Here is a 24,033-nt window from a genome sequence, read left to right as displayed (position 1 = left end):
AATCTGAGTCTTTCAAAAATTCTCTCACCCAGATAATCTCTGGAAAAGTCATACAAATGTCCCAAAACGTGTTAAAGAAAAGTTTAGAGGATGTTTGCACCTGTGGGCCATCTGTGAAGCGTCAGTACCTCATACGACTGTCCAGCATGGCAGTGGCCGGTCGTTGAGAGCTGCAGAGTTAAGTGCTACCACATCTAACCTAAAATGGTTAATGAAGATCTTCAGGAGTGTTTTAACTCATGCTGTAGAAGAGATCCCCAGGCACAGAGTTGGTTCACCCTTGAGAGTAGACAATCCTTGAGATGCCACAAATCACATCATTTAGCAGACATATGTTGATTATGCAGGTATGGTTCACACACAGCTTGGAGTTAAACAATTGCTCAAGGGCAGAATGGGTTCAGGATTTTAATAGATGAGCCCCAGCACACAGAGCTGTCCTGAGTCTGCAAGCCTAATCCATTCCTATCCCCTACAAAAGTCGGTTCCTCCTTATCTCACAGAAAAATGGGCCTGTTTATTCCCTTACACAGTAATCCATACCTAGCCTCCACAACAGCAGTCCTGAAATCTGGGGTAATGTATCCTGAAATATAGTCCCTGAAAAGATGGGTTTCTCCCTATCCACTACAACATTAGGACCCTTCTTAACCTCTCTAACCCCCAAAACAGCAGGTTCATACCCAAGTCCTGCAATAATATCCCTCTCTATAAACCCTACAATGATGGGTCCCTCTGTCCTCAACAGTAGTGGGTCTCATTACCCAAGATGAAATTCCTCTGACAATTCTGTTTCCTGCTCTAATATAAAAATAAAAGCTCATTCTCATTCTTTAGCAAGCCCTCTGTGATGATCCAGAGCTGATAGACTGGGGGAAACGCACCCAACCGGGCAGTATCATGAGCAGTCCCCTCTTTTTACCTGTGTTAAAGAAGTGTTCGTTCTGGGGAATATCTGCTACTCTAATGGTTAAAAGGACAAGAAACAAGCAGACCCACAGACAGCAGACCACAAACATGCAGTCAGACAGTATACACAGTCAGACAGTATACACAGAGTGCTCAGATAAATCAATCAGATAAATTCAGAAGCAAGCAGTGAAACAAACAGGTGGAGAGATAGAGATAGGGGTGTCTGCAAGATCAGTCTCTAAACAGAGTAATGAGTGGAGATGGGGAGACCTTCAGAGGGATAAAGAAAGAGAGAGAAAAGGGAGAGAGAGAGAGAGAGAGAGAGAGAGAGTGGTAGAGAGAGCACTAGGTACACAGTAAGTTGGCAACACTAACTTTAATAAAGCTGTAGCTGACTCAAACTTAAACTGGTGCAAGACACATCAAAGATCACACACACACACACACACACACACACACACACACACACCACAAGCATCTACCTCATTAGCTACTTCAAACTGCTGTACACCAGCACAAACCAGTGGTATATCATCTTACCAGTGAATATAACACAGAACAAAGCTCACCATGTGAAAGTATGTAGGAGTACCCAACTGATGAAATGCACATATGCACACAAACACACACACATACACACAAACACAAATCCACACCCACACACATGCTTTTAAACACAGACTCTTCACCCTGGCCTCTGTAAAGTGAGAGACATTCTATGTCTGCTACCAAGACAGTGGACATAATCTAAGAGCTGTGACTAGAGGTGAGTAGGCGGGACTATTGTAATTAGGCAATGCCAAGATCTGCCTATTAAAAAACTGACCAATCATACCATGGCAATTGTTGCTATTATTACTGTCAGAGAAGCTACCATTGTTTTTGTAATATGAAGCCTATGGTGTCCTGTGATTCTGGATGTGCTTCCCTGATTTCACTATAATATAGTAAAACATTGGGGAGTTTGTAGTAGTGCTGCAGAGGAGAGAAAGGAGAATCTTTAATAGCAACCATTTCCCCAAAATCAAGAAAAACATTATTAACCAAAAAGAAAAAAACAAACCTGTTAGGGTTCATTCCAATCATAACATTAAAAAATATGAGTGGGCGGTGGTGCTCCGCCAGGAGGCGGTTAAGGTCTGGCTGGCCAGACACCCGTCTCCTCCCCGCGCCCTCTCACCGCTGAGGGTGGGCTCGTGCGTCCTCGGAGCTACCGAGTCCACCCCAGAGAGCGAGTTCGGGGAGGAGGACTCCGAGGAGGAGCAGGAAGGAGAGGGCTACCCCCCGTCGCCAGATGACGCGTCCACGGTGGACTACGGCGGAGAGGTAGAGGACTACCCCCCCTCTATATGCGACGCCTCCTCCGTGGACTACGGTGGAGAGGAGGAGGAAGAGGAATACCCTCCGTCAGAGGACTCCGCCTCCACCGTGGACTACGGTGGAGGGGACGGAGAGGAATACCCTCTGTCGGAGAACTCCGCCTCCACCGTGGACTACGGTAGGGAGGAGGCGGAGTCGGAGGAGGAATCGGAGGACGATGACTACCTCCCTCCGCCCGTAGGCTCCTCTCGGCACCACCACGTGCCTTCCTCCCCCCCGCGCCGCAACTCCACGCCGACTCCGGAGCAGCTGAAGCAGGATCCCGAGTGCTCCTATCTGCTGTGTGCGGCTCGGGAGACCGCTATACCGGAGTTGGCGGAGGAGTACCGCAAGACAGCGGTGCGGGTGTGACGGGAGAGACATCCCTCGCCTTCCCGGGAGCTCTCGCCTGTAAGGGTCAGTGTCCCCGAGCTATATGGGGCAGAGGGCGAGCTGGAAGAGGACTCCTCCCCGCACCACGAAGCCACGCCAACGTCGGAGCAGCTGAAGCGGGATCCGCAGTGCGCCGACCTGCTGCGGATGGCTAGACAGGCGTCCAGCCCCGAGTGGGCGGTGGTGCTCCGCCAGGAGGCGGTTAAGGTCTGGCTGGCCAGACACCCGTCTCCTCCCCGCGCCCTCTCACCGCTGAGGGTGAGCTCGTGCGTCCTCGGAGCTACCGAGTCCACCCCAGAGAGCGAGTTCGGGGAGGAGGACTCCGAGGAGGAGCAGGAAGGAGAGGGCTACCCCCCGTCGCCAGATGACGCGTCCACGGTGGACTACGGCGAAGAGGTAGAGGACTACCCCCCCTCTATATGCGACGCCTCCTCCGTGGACTACAGTGGAGAGGAGGAGGAAGAGGAATAACCTCCGTCAGAGGACTCCGCCTCCACCGTGGACTACGGTGGAGGGGACGGAGAGGAATACCCTCCGTCGGAGAACTCCGCCTCCACCGTGGACTACGGTAGGGAGGAGGCGGAGTCGGAGGAGGAATCGGAGGACGATGACTACCTCCCTCTGCCCGTAGGCTCCTCTCGCACCGCAGAGGAGGGAGAGGGGGAGTACCCTTCGTCAGAGGGCTCCTACTCCGCGGAGGAGGAGGAGAGCCCTCCCCCCTCTGAGAGGTCTGCGGAGACCGTGAGAGGGAAGTGGACGCCCTCTTCCGCTCGCGCCAGGGACAGTGCTATGGACTGCTCCCGGGGTGGCAGCCCGGAGCAGTCCATGGAGTGGAGCCGGGGAGAAGAGGAAGAGGAGGAAATGGAGACAGAAGGGGACCACCCACACGGCCCGCTCGGCCAGTCCGCCAGCCGCGATGCACCGGGCACGTCTGCCCGCCGCGATGCACTGGGCACGTCTGCCCGCCGCGCTGCACCGGGCACGTCTGCCCGCCGCGCTGCACCTGGCGGAGAGTCCGCAGCGAAGGCAGGAGGGGGACTGCCCAACGCAGCACCCGCAGCTCCGGACCTCTCCCCCCTGCTCGCTCTCCTCCTGGCGCGAAGCCTGGCGCAAAGCCTGGCGCCTGTTATGTATTTGTCTGTGCCAGTGTTCGTCAGTCTTCCCGTGTGTATTCCTAACCCATTTTTCCCATTCGTTCCTCTATGTGTCAATGTGCCTGTGTGCGTGTTTGTGAATGTCCCGTGTAACGTGTCTAACGTGTTTTCCCCTACGTTCCCAGGGAGGGTGTTCTAGGCGGTCCGTGGCGGACGCTTCCCCGAGGGCAGTCACCTCCCAGACGCAGGACTGAGCGCGTCGGATCCGCCCATCGTCGTGGGTTCAGGGCACTCGGTCCTGTTGGCACCCCGGGACGGGTAGTGCCCTTGGTCTGTCACGTTGAGGACCCCGGCCCCTCCCTTTTGGCCGTGTGTAAACGTTGTCCACGTGCTCTGTCTGCGTTTTCGGAACTCCGTGGTGATAGCTTTGTTGTGTGAATAATGTGTCTCACCTGTGAATCGTCTCGTAATCACATGGGGCTAGTGTGGTCTGTCTATTTAATGTGCGCTCGCGCAGTGTCCTGTGCTCGTCGTTGTCTACAGTCTACACGTTGCTGTGTTAGTGTTTCTGTTCTCCGTGCGCTATTGCGCAATATCTGTTTATTAAAGTGACGTCTGTTGCTACAAAGAAGGATTCAGTGTCTCGTCCTTCACGCCGCACCCACCGTCACAGCTGTTTTGTGTATTATCAGCATGTATCACAAAGACTTGTAATTATTTTGATTTCCAGACATGCTGAGGTCTGCAACAAAGACTACACTATATTACCCTTTCACTGTAAAACAGAACAGAGGTAGGGGGTAATTTCAGAGAGTATAAATATTTGTTTGGGTATAAAATATTGGTACTGGAATATAGATATTGGCATGGGGAGCACCTTTAACGTGAGAGCAATAGGACAGGCAGATTGTGTCTGGACTGACTTGGTTTGTTTTGGTTCAGGAGACTAACTGGCAGCCATTTTATTAATCACTCCAACAACAGCTGCAGTGAATTTGATTAAATTTCTCAAGTCAGGAAGCTCTCCCATAATACTCTACCAGAGGTCACAAGGTTAGCTGTTACACTGTCTTCACTAAATGTATAGTAAGGAGGGATTCAAATACCATTGAAAAGACATCGTCTTCACTGACATGAGAGCTGTGGGCTGATGTATGGAGACACTGAGGCTGCTTGTCGTAGGGCTGTCTGATCACACAACACAAAACTGTCCCTTTATAATATCGAAATTCATTTCAGTATTGGTTTGCAGAGAAGGATATTGCAACAATGATTATCAAACGATATATTGTGCAGCTTTAGGCTTGTTCTATCCATGGAGCCTGCTGCTATGAAACATTTGGTGAGCACTACTCTGGTACTATTACAGTGCCGATGGGGTCTCAAACACAGGCGTCATATCTAACACACCATACATGCGAAACTATTAGCACCAAAGGTGGCAAAACAAAAATGAAGCTCTTGAGTACTGGTGGAATTCGGTTGGGGTTGCTCCAGTTTGAATTTGTGTGCATGTGTGTGTGTGTGTGTACATGTGTATACACATATGTGCCTGTAGCAGCACAAACTTTGGGTGGGTGTGTTGGTGTTTGTTTGTGTGTGTGTGTGTGCACGCGCGCGTGTGTGTGCACACGCGCGTGTGTGTGCGCGCATGTGTTTGTGTGTGTGCGCGTGTGTTTGTGTGTGTGTTCTGCAAAGCACTGGGTCCAGATGGCTCCATGTTCAGTTCCTGCTGCCAGTCCTATGACTGATCCTGTAGATTAAATGTGAAACTGAGAAACACGTAGTCCGGCAGAGACGCAATGGCAGCAGAGACCGGCCACTCTGCACTCACATTGAGTCAGATTTCTCAAAGTCAGACTCAAGATCTTTTCAATCATATTGAATATGATTACATGAGCAAAGGGAGATATTTCTATATCAGTAGTTTCTCAGAGTCTGCGTTTCCAAGCACACAGTATAATGTAATCAAAACTGGAGATCATATGAGTCCGATTCAAACATTATTTAAACGTAGCTCAGGTAAGAGGCAGAATCCAAGTGGCCTACAGGAAAACCTGATTACCTTCCTTTTAAACTGCACAGAATTCAATATGGATATCTAGACGTGTGTGTGTTGTGTGTGTGTGTGTGTGTGTGTGTGTGTGTGTGTGTGTGTGTGTGTGTGTCCGCACATGCACTTTTCTTTGATTTTTTCATCTTCATTTTGTGCTTCTCTTACCCCAATTCTTTCATTTTTTCAGTCCATTCATAATCCTTTATCAACCCCCTCCACTGAGCAGTGTGTGTTTGTAGGATGCCCCCCCCCCTCCACTGAGCAGTGTGTGTTTGTAGGATGCCCCCCCCCCTCCACTGAGCAGTGTGTGTTTGTAGGATGCCCCCCCTCCACTGAGCAGTGTGTGTTTGTAGGATGCCCCCACCTCCACTGAACAGTGTGTTTGTAGGATGCCCCCCTCCACTGAACAGTGTGTTTGTAGGATGCCCCCCCTCCACTGAGCAGTGTGTGTTTTTAGGATGCCCCCCTCCACTGAGCAGTGTGTGTTTGTAGGATGCCCCCCCTCCACTGAGCAGTGTGTGTTTGTAGGATGCCCCCCCTCCACTGAGCAGTGTGTGTTTGTAGGATGCCCCCCCTCCACTGAGCAGTGTGTGTTTGTAGGATGCCTCTTGGATCTATAAATAGAGGCTCCTCCAATGACAGAGTGGAAACACCTCTGTATGCTGAAGGAGTGACCACGAGAATATGGCTACACTCGGATCACCTCATCCCCCTCTTATTCTTCATCCCTCATTCTCTCTTTCTTTATCACTCCATTTCTGCCTCCATCTCCTCCTCTGTGCTTCTCTCCCAGATTTTCTCTGTGCTGTGTGGCTCATGTTGTAGTGACTTTGTTATCAGTTATGGCCATATCTCATGTCAAGGTTTCACACTTAACACCTGGGGCTAATGCTAACAACTAGTGGAAAATGATCACCCAAAAACACACACACACACACACACACACACACACACACACACACGCATGCAAACACACAAACGTACACATGCAAACACATACATTATACAGATACACACTTACACGATGACTCAAGCTGAAAGAATAGCACCAAGCACCATGAACACTGCTGAGTATACTGTATCAGATAACAGACAGTAATAAAAACCATATAGCATTGATTACCTATCTGGTGGAATCACCTGGGACTGCTGACATGGTTTCAGTCTCCCTTTGTGGGGAAGAGCACATGTACACTGTGAGTCATTTTCATAATTTCCAAGCATATTCCATATGAATAAAAATGTCTAGGAACATCCTTGATGCACCTGTCCATGTACGACTACTGGGTGGCCCCAATACTTTGAGAACGTTCCCAACCCATTCCAGTGGAGGCAGAATCAAGTTGACTACTTTGACATGCTCCAGTTTCAAGCATACCTGAGGCAGGAAGTGACAATTCCACAGCCCTTGATCACTTAGGCCACATGTATTAGGACCTGGAACAGATCAGAAATGTGGACTACAAGCTGAAGGATCTTGTGCTATATATAAACCCCTGTCTCACAGTTCTGGTGGGTGGATCTTCTACCAGAAAAATGGAAGGTTGAAGATGCAGCCCTCTTCTGGGCTGAGGTCCGTGCTGCCACTCCTGGGATCTGGTGATGCCAGCTTAGAGTTCACTAACTAACCTTGGTGTTGGCCTTCCATGCTGTCTCCATTTTCTCTTTCATACTCTGGTATTCCTCCTTCTACTCACATTCTTTCTTTTGGATATTTCCATCACTTGTCATTGCCAATTCTATTATCGCAGCTGTTTTCCTTGTCTACGATCACTATGTCTAGTTGATTCCCCATCATTTGCTTTGCTGTTTGAATCTCTAGGTCCCACATGTCTCCACCACTCTCTGAGGGTCCTCCAATTTAGACTTTGGAGGTATCCAGCTCATAAGCCTTGTGTAAATTTCTGTATCTGATCCCTGTCACTTGGTTCAGTGAAGTCTGCACCCTGAAATGAGCTGACTCATTGTCCCAGGGGCTCCTTTATCAGTTTGCACCTGGGATCTTGTGAGAGGTGACACAGCAATGTTTCAACTGCCTAGGTGTTTAGTGCTTGTTCTTGTGCTATCATGATTGATGCCACCTATTGACTGTATGTATGAGAAATCCCACTGATACAAGCAGTAGCCAAGATCTCGGTGCTATAGGAATAGGGGCTTAACACTGAGCATATATTGAGTGGATTATTGTGTTGTAAATGATTAAATGATCATAAAACTAAGCCTGTTGAGTAAGACTTGTGTCGGGAAATGGTGCATTAGCCCAGGAATCACCAGATAAGACCTGCATGCGCACATTACATTAGGGCATTAACTCAAATGCTCTCTAGGACTCTTCCAGTCTCCGTTAGATTGACAGCTCTGCACTGAGTAATACTGCTCATGATGCACACCCTGTGCAGAAACCTTTGAGAGGGTTTTTGGAATGTTCCTTCACAGTATTGTGACTGGGAATCCGAAACCTAATACACAACTACTGTGAGAACAGACATCAAGGCATTGTGAAATCACATGTGGAACTCTCGATAACAGGACATCCTAAATACACTCATTAAAGGGTTAATGTTGGTGTAAATTGGCACGTTTCAGCTGTGCATGCTCCACTGCCCACAGTTTCACTGTGCCTTGTTTAATTTTACCCTGTCTGTACATCACATGGTACTACATCCTCTCTCTCTAGCAGCCAGACTGGATTTCCTGCAACACTAGGCTGCTAGCAGAGAAGAAAGTAGAGCTTCCATGAATGGTAGGCTGCCATCCGTTTCAATCCCATGATTTTTGAGCCTTATATAGTTATGACATAGCTTATATAGTTAACATATAATGTTGGTAATGCATTCTTCATTAGTGATTTTTTTTTCTATTTTTCAAATGTTTTGAGAGAAAAGATGATGGGGATACTTTTGAAAGTCCTCTACAGTCCCTCTGTCATTCTCCCAGACACCACTGAACGGAACACACTCATCTTCCTCTCTGACAACCGGTGGCACCCTCAAACTGATGAACCTAAAAACTACAACACCCGCCGCCATCAGCGACTTCACAACTCTCCCTCAGTCTCCCCGGTTCCTCATATTCCTCTCCTCTGCTCATCTCTCTCCCTCCCTCACTTTCTCTCTCTCTCTCTCTCTATATTTCTCTCTCCCTATTTGTCTCTCTTTCTCTGGTCTTAATCATTTTCTCTGTCGCTAGAAATAACTCAGCTGTACTTCCCTGTCTCTCCACCATGTTGTCTCTCCACCATGTTGTCTCTCCACCATGCTGTCGCTCTCTTGATGGACCCATTGTTGTCTTCTCATGTACTGAGTCAGGGCTGAGCAACCCACACAAGGAATGGACATCACCACTGGTTTGGAGGACAAATACTATCCAGTCAAATGTAGCATGTTTTGGCAAGGTATAATATGTATTTTCAGTTATTATAACCCATAATGTTCTTCTAAGAGGAGGAAACTTCCCATTGTGATGTTGAAGTTTTTCTGAATCAGAATAATTTTTCAGATTTTTTTTTTCTGAACAGAGCTGTTACTTTACAGTCTGTCTCATGACATTTATTCAGTGGTAGTAAGACCTAATTTAGATGATAGACAACATTATTGCCTTTGTCATGGGGTATGAATAACTGTAAAATCAGGCCAGGCAGTTTTTGAATGAAGTTACACTAAGAACCAATTCACCAATATTGGCATATATTGGAATATAATAATAATAATAATAATAATAATAATAATTGTGTGTGTGTGTGTGTGTGTGTGTGTGTGTGTGTGTGTGTGTGTGTGTGTGTGTGTGTGTGTGTGTGTGTGTGTGTGTGTGTTTATGCATCTCATGACTGATAAATTACCTGGAGACATCATGTGAATCATTTGAAAGAGGGCAGGGGCTTCATGCCAGGCATGTATTTGCACATCATGTGAATTAATCAGAAATGCACATACAAAAGCATTTCAAATACTTGTCAAATGGGCTTGACTTCCAGTCTCTCAGTGCTGGACAGAAGAGATATCCCAGAAGAAGCCCCCTCTCTCTCTTACAGTGGCAGCGACAGGGAACAGATTCTACCCAGAGCATGCCTCTCTCTCACATCCCAGCTGTGCCAGTGTGGAACTTCTACCCAAAAAGGCTTTCTCTCCCAGCATCTGTGCTGGCCAGCACTGTAGGCCCCTGTCCTGTTCTCTCATTCTCACACATGAGTGTTAACTCACTGGATTCTATTCTCACCACGTTGCACCATCCTCGACACACACTAACGCAATCTAACACTCCAACGCAGGGACACACATCCACTACACAGACACACACACACACACACCTTCATATCAGCTTGTTCTTAAATGCATCCAAGCCAAACTCCTACACATACACACACACACACACACACACACACACACACACACACACACACACACACACACACACACACACACACACACACTCACACACACACATACACACAATCCTCAGTCCTCCCACTCTCAATGATCCTGAGCAATTCTGCTGTGTGCAACATGTCTTGGGAGAGAGCTAGACACAGGACAAGCCCAAACATATACCAGTTAGTAGCCACAACATGAACATGCATTGAACTCACACACCCCTCCTTTCCATGCTCAATACTCTCAGGTACCTGTGCCAGCACTCCTGCATGACACGCTACTCCCAACACCTCCATATTTCACAAAAAACATAAACATCATTAAACATCTTTCCTTTAAAGAACTGAATTGCAGCTTGGTTTGTGCCCACGCAGGATCTTACCTCCTGAAGGTGAGGGTTAGGGTTGAAGCCACATTGGTTGCACACTGTGGTGTGGCACTGTGTACAGGTGTTGCCATCTGTGGTGCCCGTCAGGTCGGCCGTTTTGCAAACCGGGCACAGTTTGCTGCTGGGCATGGGGGCGATCTGAGGCACAGCGTATGGAGAGGGCGGGGCTGCGCCCAGCTCAGGTGAAGTCGACAGAGGAGTCTCACTCTTGGCCACACCCGGTGTCTGCTGGAGGGGTGGCGAGCTGGGGACACAAAGGTCATAAGAAGTGAGGGACTCTGGGAAATCAGATGCACATAGACTGGCATATCATATCATTTAGGAACCTTGACAATAATACATTGAAACTGCTGTCGAATGCACAAGAAACCTCATTATTTAAGAAACAGCATTTCAAGTAGCATAAGTAGGCCTATAAAAACAAATTAATAAAAGACTGATGGATCAATGTAGAATACACCCAAAGAATTCTCTGCATGTGCTAGGAAATCAGATGGTCTACACTGGTTTACGTCTCTGCACCAAACACAGGCTGTTTTTACTTTACATCCTCTGGGGATTTTACTGGCAGCTTAATAACTGCAGCTGAAAAACTCAAAGGAAAGCCAGAATTCTGTCTTCAAGTCCCAAGCGTTCTAAACGAGGATTGGGGGAATTTAGCATGTCAGATGCAGAAAGACCGGGGGTTAGGTTGTATAACAAACGAAAGCCATCCGGGGGTTCCCAAAAGTACACTTAGGAATTAATGCTTTTATCTTTAGTTTCATAGATAGCCAAGCTCTCCCTCTTTACTAGCTGTGCACTATTTTAAAACCTTCAACACACCACACTGAATGCTTCAGAATTAGAGTCGCAACAATCATTCAAGAAACTGTCATTTAAACTCACATGTACCTAAAAATAAGGTAACACATGAAAGACATGCTCATAGATGAACGAGGAGAGATATCCTATGTGAGCCCATTTTCTATTTGTTTGGACTATGTAATATAAAATATTATATTTGTCACGGCTGAAGAACGTGCAGAGAAATGATGGAAGCAAATAAAATTTCCAATTGAAGCATTTAATAAATAATTTACGAAAACAAAACCAAACATAAAAGTGCACCAACTATATCCGTTAGCTGGTGTGACTAATGACAGACACGCACCACCCGAGGGAGGCGTGTCTCCAAAGGCACGCGAAAGAAACAAAAAGGCCACGTGCAAAACTACCGCCATACGTCGCAGGACTACGGCAGGAGGGGGACGTCAAAATATTTCTTTTGAAATAATAGTTTCTTTGAGCTACGCACTTATTGCCTCTGTCCAGACACAGATGAAAGCGTGAGGTAAAAACTGAGGTGAGAGATGACATATGAGCAAGACCCAACACTTCTAGAGACGAATTCCTAAACGGACAATAACAAAACCTACTGAGCAATGCTGTTTTCTCCCGTGACTAAAAGTATAAGAGTGAAAAGGGGCAAGCTGAAATCAACCATCATTGCGATTTCATCACCGGTTTAAGAAATGCGCACAAAACACATTCAGATCTGTCAGCAACGGCCTGTTTTTCAGAACCTTTAAATAAATGAAACGAACAAATACGATTCCACATCTGTTCATTCAATTGCAATAATAATGCATTCACGCTTCCCTGCAAATCTAATTCCAGCTTAAACGCATAAACGAAAAGCTCACCTTTCTGCAGTGGCTGGATGTCAGGTTGTTTTGGACAGTTCTATTTTGACATTTTGAGAGCAACTCGTTTGCACACAGGCTGTGCAAATATTTGTGGATGCAGGCGATATCGTCTAACGAGCTCATCTGGAGTGTTAAGAACGTTTCTTACGCACGACACGAGCTCTTTTTAGAATATAAAAAAGTTCACAATTATCCACATAATCTAAATATAGACGCTAAAAGCAAACTGCACTCGAATACTCAAGTATAAGTACTGCTTCTTTTAGAGGCAAGTGTTTTTCTTTGGAAAAGCGCTTTTACCAGAGCAAAACATTTAGACCTATTGCGATCTAAATCAACTAGATATAACTAGTCCAGCTTTTGATTTGATTTTGTTTGTAGTAGCTCTGTACCTCTTTATCCTTGGTTTGAGAATAAAACACTTGGACAGAATTCACACAGCAGGCTTTTACTTTCAGAGCATACTCATTATTGCATTGCTCTCATAGGTGCAGTGTGTGTGTGTGTGTGTGTGTGTGTGTGTGTGTGTGTGTGTGTGTGTGTGGCCACGGTGCTGCTCTGGGAACAGTTATGGCTTATCACCCGTCCGCAGCGTAACACACAGCCCATGTGTCCAGTGTTTGTTTGTGTAAGCGAGAGGCACTGCTGGATTAGTACCCAGTTAGAGACCTGAGTCACACTTCTGACACCTTGGAAGAGATACAGCTTTGAGAGTAGGGCAACACACGCACACAAAACACAGAGCGAGAGTAAGCTGGTTGCCTTGGGCCTCCAAAACACGGAAGGATACCCTTGAAAGAGTGACTTTTTCCTGATATTACTGTCTTGGTCTTTTTTTAAAGGTGCCCCAGAATGCATTAATTCAGTATTTTTAAATTGTTCTCTGATGTCTATATAGAAGGTATGTGACTTTGGTTAGGGCAAAAAAGCCCAGGTACATGACACAGTTTACAAACCAATGATTTGGCCCTGTTTTCTTTCATTTATTTCAACCCTTTTCAGTAGGCTCATGAATAATTTATTAGATCTGTTCTGATTAGCAACTTTACCATGGCGGCTCACTCGGAATCAACAGGTCAATATCAATCACTAGCTAATGGTGAGAGGTGAACCACTGAGCTAGCTGCATGTTAGAAAAGGGGTTCACAACCCATAGCCCACTTTACCTACCCAGCACAAAACATTCCACAGCCCATGTGACGATGTGACGATTTAAAATCCAAACTAATACAAAGGCACTTCCTTCGTTTAAGTTTAAGCTTGGTTTTCTCAAAAATGCCATACTCACCCTCAGGCTCTGTGAAAGATCCTGTTTTAACCATATATCCATTATGGGTAAAACCAGACTATATACACAATGGACAGTACGTCACTGCTTACTTCCACTGTGAATGTTTGAAGATGCTGAAGTGAACTTTGAAGGTAGATAATAGACAACTTGGAGCCAGAGCATAGATAATGCAAGTGGGACAATATCTGCATCCTACCCTCTTAGTTAATGCCAGGAGCAAATAATAGGACACAAAAAATAACCACCTGCAAATAAGCCAGGTCTTCATACTATTTAGATAGTTTTCCATCTAGCTATGCTAGCAAACTAGTTACATAAACCTTGATAGTAGCTAACATTACCTATGCTACATAGCCTTGCCTAAGCACAAGTAAATTCGACTTGTTACCTCACTATGAAACGTTTGATGTAAGATGACCTGGCATCAACTGACAAAATAAACTCCTATGGTATGTTTATCTAGCTAATTACAGGTATTTAGGTTAGATATGAACGTCATCTGTGCCTGTTACTTTGTTGTCATTGTTTTGGTCTTCACAATACCTGCAGAACTGTTGAAGTTTCCATGTTCGGAGTAGAACTTGGGCTGGTGTATTGTAGGACCATAAATTTTAATTCAGTTCTAAACTGTGATTTGGATTTGGGGAAAATTTGTTTTGGCTATTGGACTTCACATACACACAAAATTAACAGAAACACAACACTTCCAGACAGTGGTCAAATGAACAAGAATCAAAGTAGCAAGTTTTATAGCATCGGTGAGTCAAAACTGTGTGTGTGTGTGTGTGTGTGTGTGTGTGTGTGTGTGTGTGTGTGTGTGTGTGTGTGTGTGTGTGTGTGTGTGTGTGTGTGTGTGTGCCCAATCATGTTAGCATTCACATAGGAGTGTAATTGTGTTTTCCTCACTCTGGTGTCTACCCATGAATCCCATGAATGCCTAACACCTTGCCCCTCATTAATTGCTATAGCAGGGAAGCTACACCAGGGATAACAGGATAACGCAGGAACCTTCTGATCTCCAACAAGCTGTAAACCTCAGAGAGATTCAGTGTGAGGACAGACACACACCACACACACATCCCGACTTCCTTAACCTTTGAGTTATAGTCTGTGAACACACACTGCTCATAGTCAGAATGTCTTTATGGAGGTCAGGTTTTGTACTAGATAGCCAGACAATTATCACTCGCATGAGAATGAGTCATAGACACCTTAAAATGGATCAATAAACACGTAAAAGGACCAACACATCCAAGATACATTTCAAACAGATTTGACAGCTCAAGTGTTTCAGGATGTGAGACACATTCAAGCTAGATGGGATACTCTGGGAACCCATCCATCTTCCCGAGTCACTTTCGACCAAAATCCCTCCCCCATATCACAGCATACTGTGTAACCTTCCAGGAATCACTTCAAAGCAGAAGTTGATATCCTTCTTCTAACTTCATGAAAATTATTTTCCAAAATGAAATAAGTAAAGATAAACAGGAACTCAAAAATAATCGATTGCCCTTGGCAAAAGCATCCCTGTTTGAACTCACCTCAGCAATGTAATAACAAAATTGTGAGCAAATTATAGTTAAATGAGCAAGCAACTTTTTTGACCAGGCACATTTACAGATATACCTTACCATGCACAAGCCAGTCATTTAAATGCATTACCAATGACATTACTATTCTTTCCCTGGTGAAACCCCTTCTAGTTTGAACAGTGTTTTGGTTTGTCTGTGACTCCTTCCTAAAAGTAATCTTGTCCTGCATTTTTTGAGGTCTTCCCCATTCTAACACACACTTTATATTAAAGACGGGTCTCTTACTTAACTGGCATGTTAAGTCAGCTGTGCTACTGCAGGAAAAAATAAATGAATTGCCCAGTACACATCAAGCAAAACTACACACACACACACACACACACACACACACACACACACACACACACACACACACACACACACACACACACGCGTACAGTATCCGTAATTCCACACTTCACAGGTAGCCATGAGCTGCTCAGATTTTTCCATGTGTGGATTTAGAGGCGCCTGTTCTGCTCGTGCTACTCCAGGACAGCTCAAGCTGTTCAGATGGAGCTGTGTTGCAAACCCCCAGGCCTGCTCTTTGAAACCACCTCCCCTGGGGTCCCATGCTCAGGCATCGGGAACTAAGGGCACGGCAGGGGAGCTCCCCACACCATCTCCCCTCCTCTCTCCTCACCCACGGCTTCTAAAGTGAGCGTCAACCCAACACAGCTGCATCTACGTCTCCAAGCTCCCTGCCGAGCCACACCCTCTAGCACACAGCCAGCTCCGCCCTTCTCCTCTAGAATCCTTAACCTTCTAGAGCACAAACACATTCTAAACTTCATTTGAGTGCGGAGAGTTTTGGAATTTCAGTCAATTTCAGAATACCGAATCTTCCCGTAGCTGGAGAGGTAGGAGAGGGGTACGGAGACGGTCACTTCAGCACCACATCGCCACCATGGACACCTCACGCAGCAGCTTTATTTAGAACGCTGCAGTATTTCAAATCCCAGAGTCATAGGATACCCCTCACAGCTGAAAGCCTCAGTGAATAATGGCCTCCATTCTTTCCCAACCACACAACTATTCAACCTTCATTTCTAATTTCATACACTACAGAATTAAAGAAGGTTAACACACGTCCTTCTCTTCAACAACAAAAGCAGGGAAGAGTGAGAATTATGCTATAGGAATTTGCCATCTATCCATGAGAAAGGAACAGGGCATGCAGGAGTTGGCTGAATCAATCTCCTAAATGTTTTATACCGCAGTAGCTTTCCCTCTCTTTCTCCCTCATTCTCTCTCTCTCCCTCCCTCTCTCTCTCCCTCATTCTCTCTCTCCCTCCCTCTCTCTCTCAGCACCAAACACATGGACAGGTAGTTATTATGAGCGCTGCCTCCTCTCAAGGCCTTGGCAGAGAAGTCCTCCTCACAGAGTTTTTTCCCCAATCCTCACCAGACTCACTATCAGCCCAGAGAGCGCACGCGCATGCATGAAAGAGAGAGAGAGAAAGAAAGACAGAGAGAAAGACAAATGAAAATGCTGTATGTGTGTGTGTGTGTGTGTGTGTGTGTGTGTATGTGTGTGTGTGTGTGTGTCTGCAGTGTGTCCTGGTCGTACCACCAACTTGGTCTGTCAACAAATATGTCATAAATATCCCTCTCTTAAATGTTGATTTCATTTCTGTCTGCATGAGTAAACAACACATTGTGTGTGTATAATCTCCTTTCTTTCAGCAAATGATCAGGTTGGGCGCCATCTCTTAAACAGCCACAGGGAAAAGTACTCATTATGAAACACTTCAGCTACAGTTACAGCTGTGCCACAGGCCTGTTGGGAGCTCAGGTTAGGAGTCTACAGCTAAACGGGGCTTCTTCACCAAAAATCCTCCTTCAGCCTGAGATGAGACTGAAACGGGAGTTGCAGAGCTCAGTCTGGTGGTGATGATGGGGAACTAGAGCCACACCCGTTTCAGTTATACTCCTGCGTGTGCTCTCCTGCGTGTGCTCTCCTGCGTGTGCTCTGTAACTTACATTAAACATCTAAACCATGATGTCTACATTTACAGACACAAATACAGCTGCTCATTAGTGCTCCGTGTGCTCCTGTCGCCAGCGCTTTACATTCGCCTCACCAGATCATGCCGTTCTGACCTTGTGTTGCTTCCTGTTTCCTGTGTTAATAAACTTCATCCTGCCACGCCCCTCGCTCCTCACCTCCCCACTCCAGCACATCAGGTTTTGCTCAATATTAAATGACGTATTCATTAGCTGCTGCTCTAAGTGCAGAAATCGATAGAGTCAGCATAGAACTTACAAATCAATACACCCTACTAAATGCATATCCAGTTACTTACCCAGGCCTGGTTTCTCGACTGGTCATCATTGTAAGACAACATCCATACCCACTCCTTTGGCTCTGATTCAGGCATAAACAGATCTATTTGAATTCTGTAGAAAGGTGCTCTGTCCACAGATCAGTGCTTAGGGGAGGGTCTGGGGACTTGTGCTATGGTCCACGTCTTGGATCCTGACATAACTAAGATATTACAAACTAAAATAGCCCTAACTGTTTAGGGTCATGCATATAACAGACTAGAGAGAGAGGTGAAAGCACCTTGACTCGTTGGGTGGGACTGTGCTTGATGACAGTAGTGACTTGGTATCCCCTACTACTTGTGATTGATATCCCTGCCACAGGTAAGAATTAATACAATTTTCTGCACACTGGGGGCTATAAATTGGGAAGCAATGGTAATTAGTGACCATTATGCTTAACCTAATTGTACAATAGGGTATGTTGGTTTGTTTTGACAAACAACATGGAAAATCAACACAATTATCTAGAGGTAATATTTTAATGAAGAAATAGACAAGAAAATCGTGGATCAAACCATGATAAATCTAATTTCGAGTATATCACGCATTACCTAGAAAACAGGAGTTAGTTTATTTTCAGCCTGGTGACGGCAACTGTGTTGCCCTGTTCACTAGAACAGATATGATAATAGTTTCCCTTGTCGGACGCCTGCCAACGGCCTTAGCAGTGCGGCTATTCTTAGGAATGTGACAGCGATTGTTGCCTGACAATGGCTTGCGGTGCGGGTTGTCCCACTCGCTACAATAGAGGTGACAATACATGATCACTGTGTCAGCTGCCATTCTCCTCCCATGTGCCCTGCCCTTTAAAGAGAGAGAGAGTTTCAAAGGATAGTCACTCTGCCACTTTTAATGACCTTTGATTTGTAATGCTTTTGGGGAAACTGAGAGTGGATCTGGGAGTGGAGAGTACACACTTTCCCGCCCTGCCCCGGCCCCAATATGCCACGCCCCCTACACGCCCCACCCCCTAAATGCTCTGCTATCTACATGCACCACCACCACCCTCTAGTTCTCTCCCTCCTATCTGAGTGGACTGTGCTGGCACGTCCAGCTCTGACGATGCAGAGAGCGACAGAAGGAGAGAAAGCAGGGGGGAAGGTGGAGAGGAGAAGGAAATAAGGAGAAAAATGCACGAATGGGAAGAGGAAGGAAAGAAAGAAAGACAGATAGAAAGTAAGAGGGAAAGAGAAAGCCTAGTATCTTGAATGAATCACAGCCTTAAGGTTGTTAGAAACAGAGAAAGAGATTCTCCATAATTTAACAATAATCATTCAGGGCCTTCAGGAAATCTGAAATCTTAACAGAACTGCCAGAGATTACACCCAGAGATCAACCCAGTTAGCCAGGCGCAATCCACTTTTCACAGCAAATGCTTTAATTCATCTGAATTGCCATAATTCATTTATGTGTCTGTGCTATAATATAATAGTTCAAGTCACAAATTAAATTAGGCACAGACAACTCATAAAGAAGAAAGTATCTGTACACAATTTGACTAGACTCAGCTACACAGTAATACTGGTGGGTGTGTTTACTGTAATGGGGGCATGTTTGCTGTAATGGGGCGTGGCTCACATTGCTGATCTGTTCAGCACTGAGAGTTCGTGAATGGAAGGAGACATTGCTAAATATGAAGACATCAGAACGGCAAAGCCAGTCATCCTCTGTGGCGTTACCCTTGGTCAAAGCAAAGAAACACAGAACTGAACTCCATGACCTTCAAGGAGTTCAGAAGAGATTCTGAGTTCGCTCATGTATTGCTGAATACACTCATCGGACACTTTATGAGGTACACCTTGCTAGTACCAGGTTGGACCCCCTTTTGCCTTCAGAATTGCCTTAATCCTTCATGGTATAGATTCAACAAGGTACTGGACACATTCCTCAGAGAGTCTGGTCCATATCGACATGAGAGCATCAAACAGTTGCTGCAGATTTGTCGGCTGCACATTCTTGATGCGAATCTCCCGTTCCACCACATACCAAAGGTGCTCTATTGGACTGAGATCTGGTGAATGTGAAGGCTATTTGAGTACAGTGAACTTGTCGTCGTGTTCAAGAAACTAGTCTGAGATTATTCGTGTTTTATGATATGGTGCGTTATCCTGCTGGCAGTAGCCATCAGAAGATGGGTACACTGTGGTCATAAAGGGATGGACATGGTCAGCAAAAATACTCAGGTAGGCTGTGGCGTTGACACAATGCTAAGTTGGTACTAATGGGCCCAAAGGATGCTAGGAAAATATCCCCCACACCATTGCAGCACCACCACCAACCTGAACCATTGATACAAGGCAGGATGGATCCATGCTTTCATGTTGTTGATGCCAAATTCTGACCCTACCAACCAAATGTCGCAGCAGAAATCAAGACTCATCAGACCAGGCAACGTTTTTCCAATCTTCTATTGTCCAATTGTGGTGAGCCTGTGCGAATTGTAGCCTCAGTTTCCTGTTCTTAGCTGACAGGAGTGGCACCCAGTGTGATGATCTACTGCTGTAGCCCATCTGCCTCAAGGTTCGACATGTTGTGTATTCAGAGATGTTCTTCTGCATGCCTCGGTTGTAATGAATGGTTATTTGAGTTACTGTTGCCGTTCTATCAGCTCGAACCAGTTTGTCTATTCTCCTCTGACCTCTGGTATCAACAAGACATTTGCACCCACAGAACTGGTGCTCACTGGATATTTTCTCTTTTTTGGACCATTCTCTGGAAACCCTAGAGATGGTTGTGTGTGAAAATCCCAGTAGATCAGCAGTTTCTGAAATACTCAGACCAGCCCATCTGGCACCAATAACCATGCCACATTCAAAATAACATAAATCACCTTTCTTCCCCATTCTGATGCTTGGTTTGAACTGCAGCAGATCATCTTGGCCATATCTACATGCCTAAATGCACTGGTTGATTAATGAGCACCTGGACAGTTGTACCTAATAAAGTGGCTGGTGAGCGTAGGTATGCAGTGTTGGTGGCTGCTGAAAAGAGTCTGAATATTACTGCTGTGCAATTTAGTGATTATTCTTGTACTGTAATGCAATTATCCCCCATACTTGTTGGGTTTTTGTTCTTGTATAGCTACAAAAGTTTTATAGCTATTAGCTGGCTAATGTTACTAATATAACTATTAATAATATGATTATATCAATAATATTTTGCCTAGCTGATTACTTCACTGAAGGTGTTTTATTTTTTGCTTCAGTTTGTTATTTGCTTGATTCTCAGATCATTTACGGTGCTACTGTCTAACTATCATTGCATAAACAATACTAATATATATTCTCTTCACAAATAGTGACTACACTTTCTTGTCATTGTGAAGTTTATGTCTTGACCATGAATTACAATATCTGGAGAACACATGGTTAATGATGGCCAGCTTGAACCTAACTCAATCAGCTTCCCAGAAGCATTGTCGTGTTAATATCATCTTAAACGAAACAGTGCTCCATGTTATACTCACTCTGCTATTTCATGATCCGTGTTTTACAATGCTTTTGGGAAACCTAGCCCTGTCTGGCCCTGGGTTGCCTACCAGCTCATGTAAGGTTACATTAGCTAGCTAGCCAACTTTTGACATATGTGTTGATAGGTAATGACCATGTTAAAGACAATGTTAAAGACAATGCAGACAATGTTAAAGAAATAGCTATTTTCTTTGCTTTTTAAAAATATATAGGCCTATATAAATTTCAAAGACATTTTTTGGCATAGCTCTACACAGAAGAGTACTTTCCCCCAGATAAACTGCTCACAGTAAAGAGGACAGACAGATGGCTAATTAAAATGTACATATTTTAAAATCATATTTGTATTTGTTGTTCTGCATGTTTGTGCAGTTAAATATTTGCACCAGAGAGGTCACCATCTCCCCAAATTTACATACTGTAGCTTTAATCAAATTAACTCAATGGGTGCATGTGTAGGATTTTGTGGTGGAATTGTATGCATGATCAAACATTGTTAGAGAAGAGATCTAGTGACCCACATCGCCTTCTTCCTGGGACATTTATCATTCAGACAGGTTTAGGTGGTGTTTTTGTGGAGCAATGTCCTATTATCAATTGTTAATGATATATTGTAACATAACAATATATTGGCTTTTGGCATACCAAAATGGTGAACTGACCACTTCCACTGCCCTCGACTTTTACTACATAGTTTATTATTGCATGAGCTATCCAATTCTTTATTATAGACTGGCCATTTGAACTGACCAGACAGCATATTACGACTGCAAAAGAAAACTCTGACTCAGAACAACAGCAGAAGGACTGTAGAGCATAGTCCATCTGCTCAGACTCTGTTTTAATCTTATAGGTTCTTGCTCTAAATGCAGCTGTTAAGCCTCAGTCTTGAGGAATGGTTCAGCATTTCACAACATGTCCTGCCACGATTCTGGCTGTGATTTAAAGCGAAAACGTATGCGTTTCAAGTACATTCCCCAGGCTCTGATTTCACACTTCAACGGGTATGTCTCACTATCGTCTCACTTTACCAGGCGAAATCCGACTGTCCACCTATTCAGAGTGGCCTCGTCAGCTGAACATGCACACTGTTCTTCCTCTGCCTATCTGACCCATAATGGGGCTAAAAATGGGCTGGATTGGTCAAGTAAAAGACAGAGAGTGATAGATAAGAAGAAAGAAAGAAGAGAGAGTGAGAGAGAGATAAAGAGAGAGAGAGTCATGCTTACAAAGCACGTTTATTAGGTTTCTTGGTCATTATGAAGCAGGCTCTTTCATTGGGGTGATATTTGGCAGGGTGAGACAGCAATGTTCCTACTCCATCTATTGGGAAATAAACAATAAATTTCTCTTCTTTCTATTTATACTCTGTATCTCATTTCTCTCTCACCCCTCCCTCACTCTTTCTCTCTCTCACACTCCCTCCCTCCTTCTCTCTCTCCCACTCTCTCTATCTTTATCTCTCTCCCCATTGCCGTTTTCCTTCACTGTCTTTTTATGTCTCTCTCCTTTTCTTCCCTGTTTCGCTTACCTCTGCTGACAGTAACCTCCAGACTCCAGTGTGTCCATGTGAGGTGTTTCAAAGCACACACACACACACACACACACACACAGAGAGGATTATTTTTATAACCATCCACCATACCACTCTATTTGGTTCAGATACTATGTCATCGTCTGCCCAGACTGAAGTAACGCTACAAAGTGGGATAACACAATTCTATCTGTTAACTGTTATCAGCATATCAGCTGTCACAGATGGCTGTACCATGCAAATATGAAACCAAGCCTTCCCTTTCAGAAAGTGTGTGTGGTCATTTTCCTCCAGCCTACCAACCACAGAGACCACACAAAGTGGATTTATGGCCTCTCTCCTGTGCCACATTTGCCACATTTGGATCCACAGGGCCATGTGTACCAGATCCAGACATCTCATGTCAACCAGCTTCACACACACCTCAGAGGACCCAGCAGTGCCTACTGCAGGACTGAGGACCCAGCAGTGCCTACTGCAGGACTGAGGACCCAGCAGTGCCTACAGCAGGACTGAGGACCCAGCAGTGCCTACTGCAGGACTGAGGACCCAGTAGTGCTTACAGCAGGACTCTGGACCCAGCAGTACCTACTGCAGGACTGAGGACCCAGCAGTGCCTACTGCAGGACTGAGGACCCAGTAGTGCCTACAGCAGGACTGAGGATCCAGTAGTGCCTATAGCAGGACTGAAGACCCAGCAGTGGTTCTAGCCTACACCTCAGACCAAATCCCCCACCAGCTGAGTTAGTAATAGGAATTAATGCACTATTTCTTATACAAACAGCATTGAAACACATTCAAATGAGCATGAGAAGAGATCATGAGACGGGGTCATTCAGGGCCAGTGCAGGACAGCCCTGCTTGCCAGTCCTCATGGGCCATGAGACCCCCCCCCCCCCCCCATTATCCTGGTTATGGCAATCTCTGGCTCTCTGACTACTGGTCGCATACACACATGCACATAATCTTGCTCTCTCATTGTCTAACACACACACACACACACACACACACACACACACAAACATCTGCTCAGACTGACATACACACACACATACACACACATACCTGCAGATTTAAATTCCTTGGAGAGATTTTTTAGCATGATCATGCAAGAGACATAAAAACTGCTTTGCACAGCGTTGCAGAAAGAGAAAGAGAGAGAGAGAGAGAGAGAGAGAGAGAGAGAGATTTTCACTTGCACGTGAAATGAATAGCCCACATGGTTTCTCGTCATAATTGTATTAATACTTAATGCATTAACATTTAATAATGCAGCGAATTTATTCTTTTACCATATTTGCGCTGAATCTTTATAAGCTGTAGCCTATATAGATAACGAATTAAAACAATGCGTAATATCTCCCCGGAAGGTGTGCCAAAATGATATTACAAATAATCAACCCTAATACGACGCAATACGAAAAAGAACGTAATGCTTCTCTACGCAGCAAATGAATGGCAACTTTACAATTTAATTTATTAAAAGAAAGCATCACACCAAAGAGTCAAAGTTATATGAAATGGGTATCGACTCAAAGTATAACGTTAGCACATGGCTAGCATAAACATTACACGA

General features: G+C 45.2%; 1 protein-coding gene across 2 annotated transcripts in view; it reads right to left on the bottom strand.

Annotated features, from left to right (window-relative positions):
• Nucleotides 1-24,033, bottom strand: part of bsnb (bassoon (presynaptic cytomatrix protein) b) — an 89,649-nt gene that overhangs the window by 59,332 nt on the left and 6,284 nt on the right. For both annotated transcript variants that reach the window (XM_077002601.1, XM_077002605.1), the window contains one exon: nucleotides 10,567-10,816. In XM_077002601.1, coding sequence (XP_076858716.1) covers nucleotides 10,567-10,816 — 250 coding nt within the window. The remainder of the gene's footprint in view (nucleotides 1-10,566; nucleotides 10,817-24,033) is intronic.

Source organism: Brachyhypopomus gauderio, chromosome 1, assembly GCF_052324685.1.
Source record: "Brachyhypopomus gauderio isolate BG-103 chromosome 1, BGAUD_0.2, whole genome shotgun sequence".
In the NCBI taxonomy this organism is placed as follows: domain Eukaryota; kingdom Metazoa; phylum Chordata; class Actinopteri; order Gymnotiformes; family Hypopomidae; genus Brachyhypopomus; species Brachyhypopomus gauderio.
This window is presented reverse-complemented; position numbering and strand designations above follow the sequence as displayed.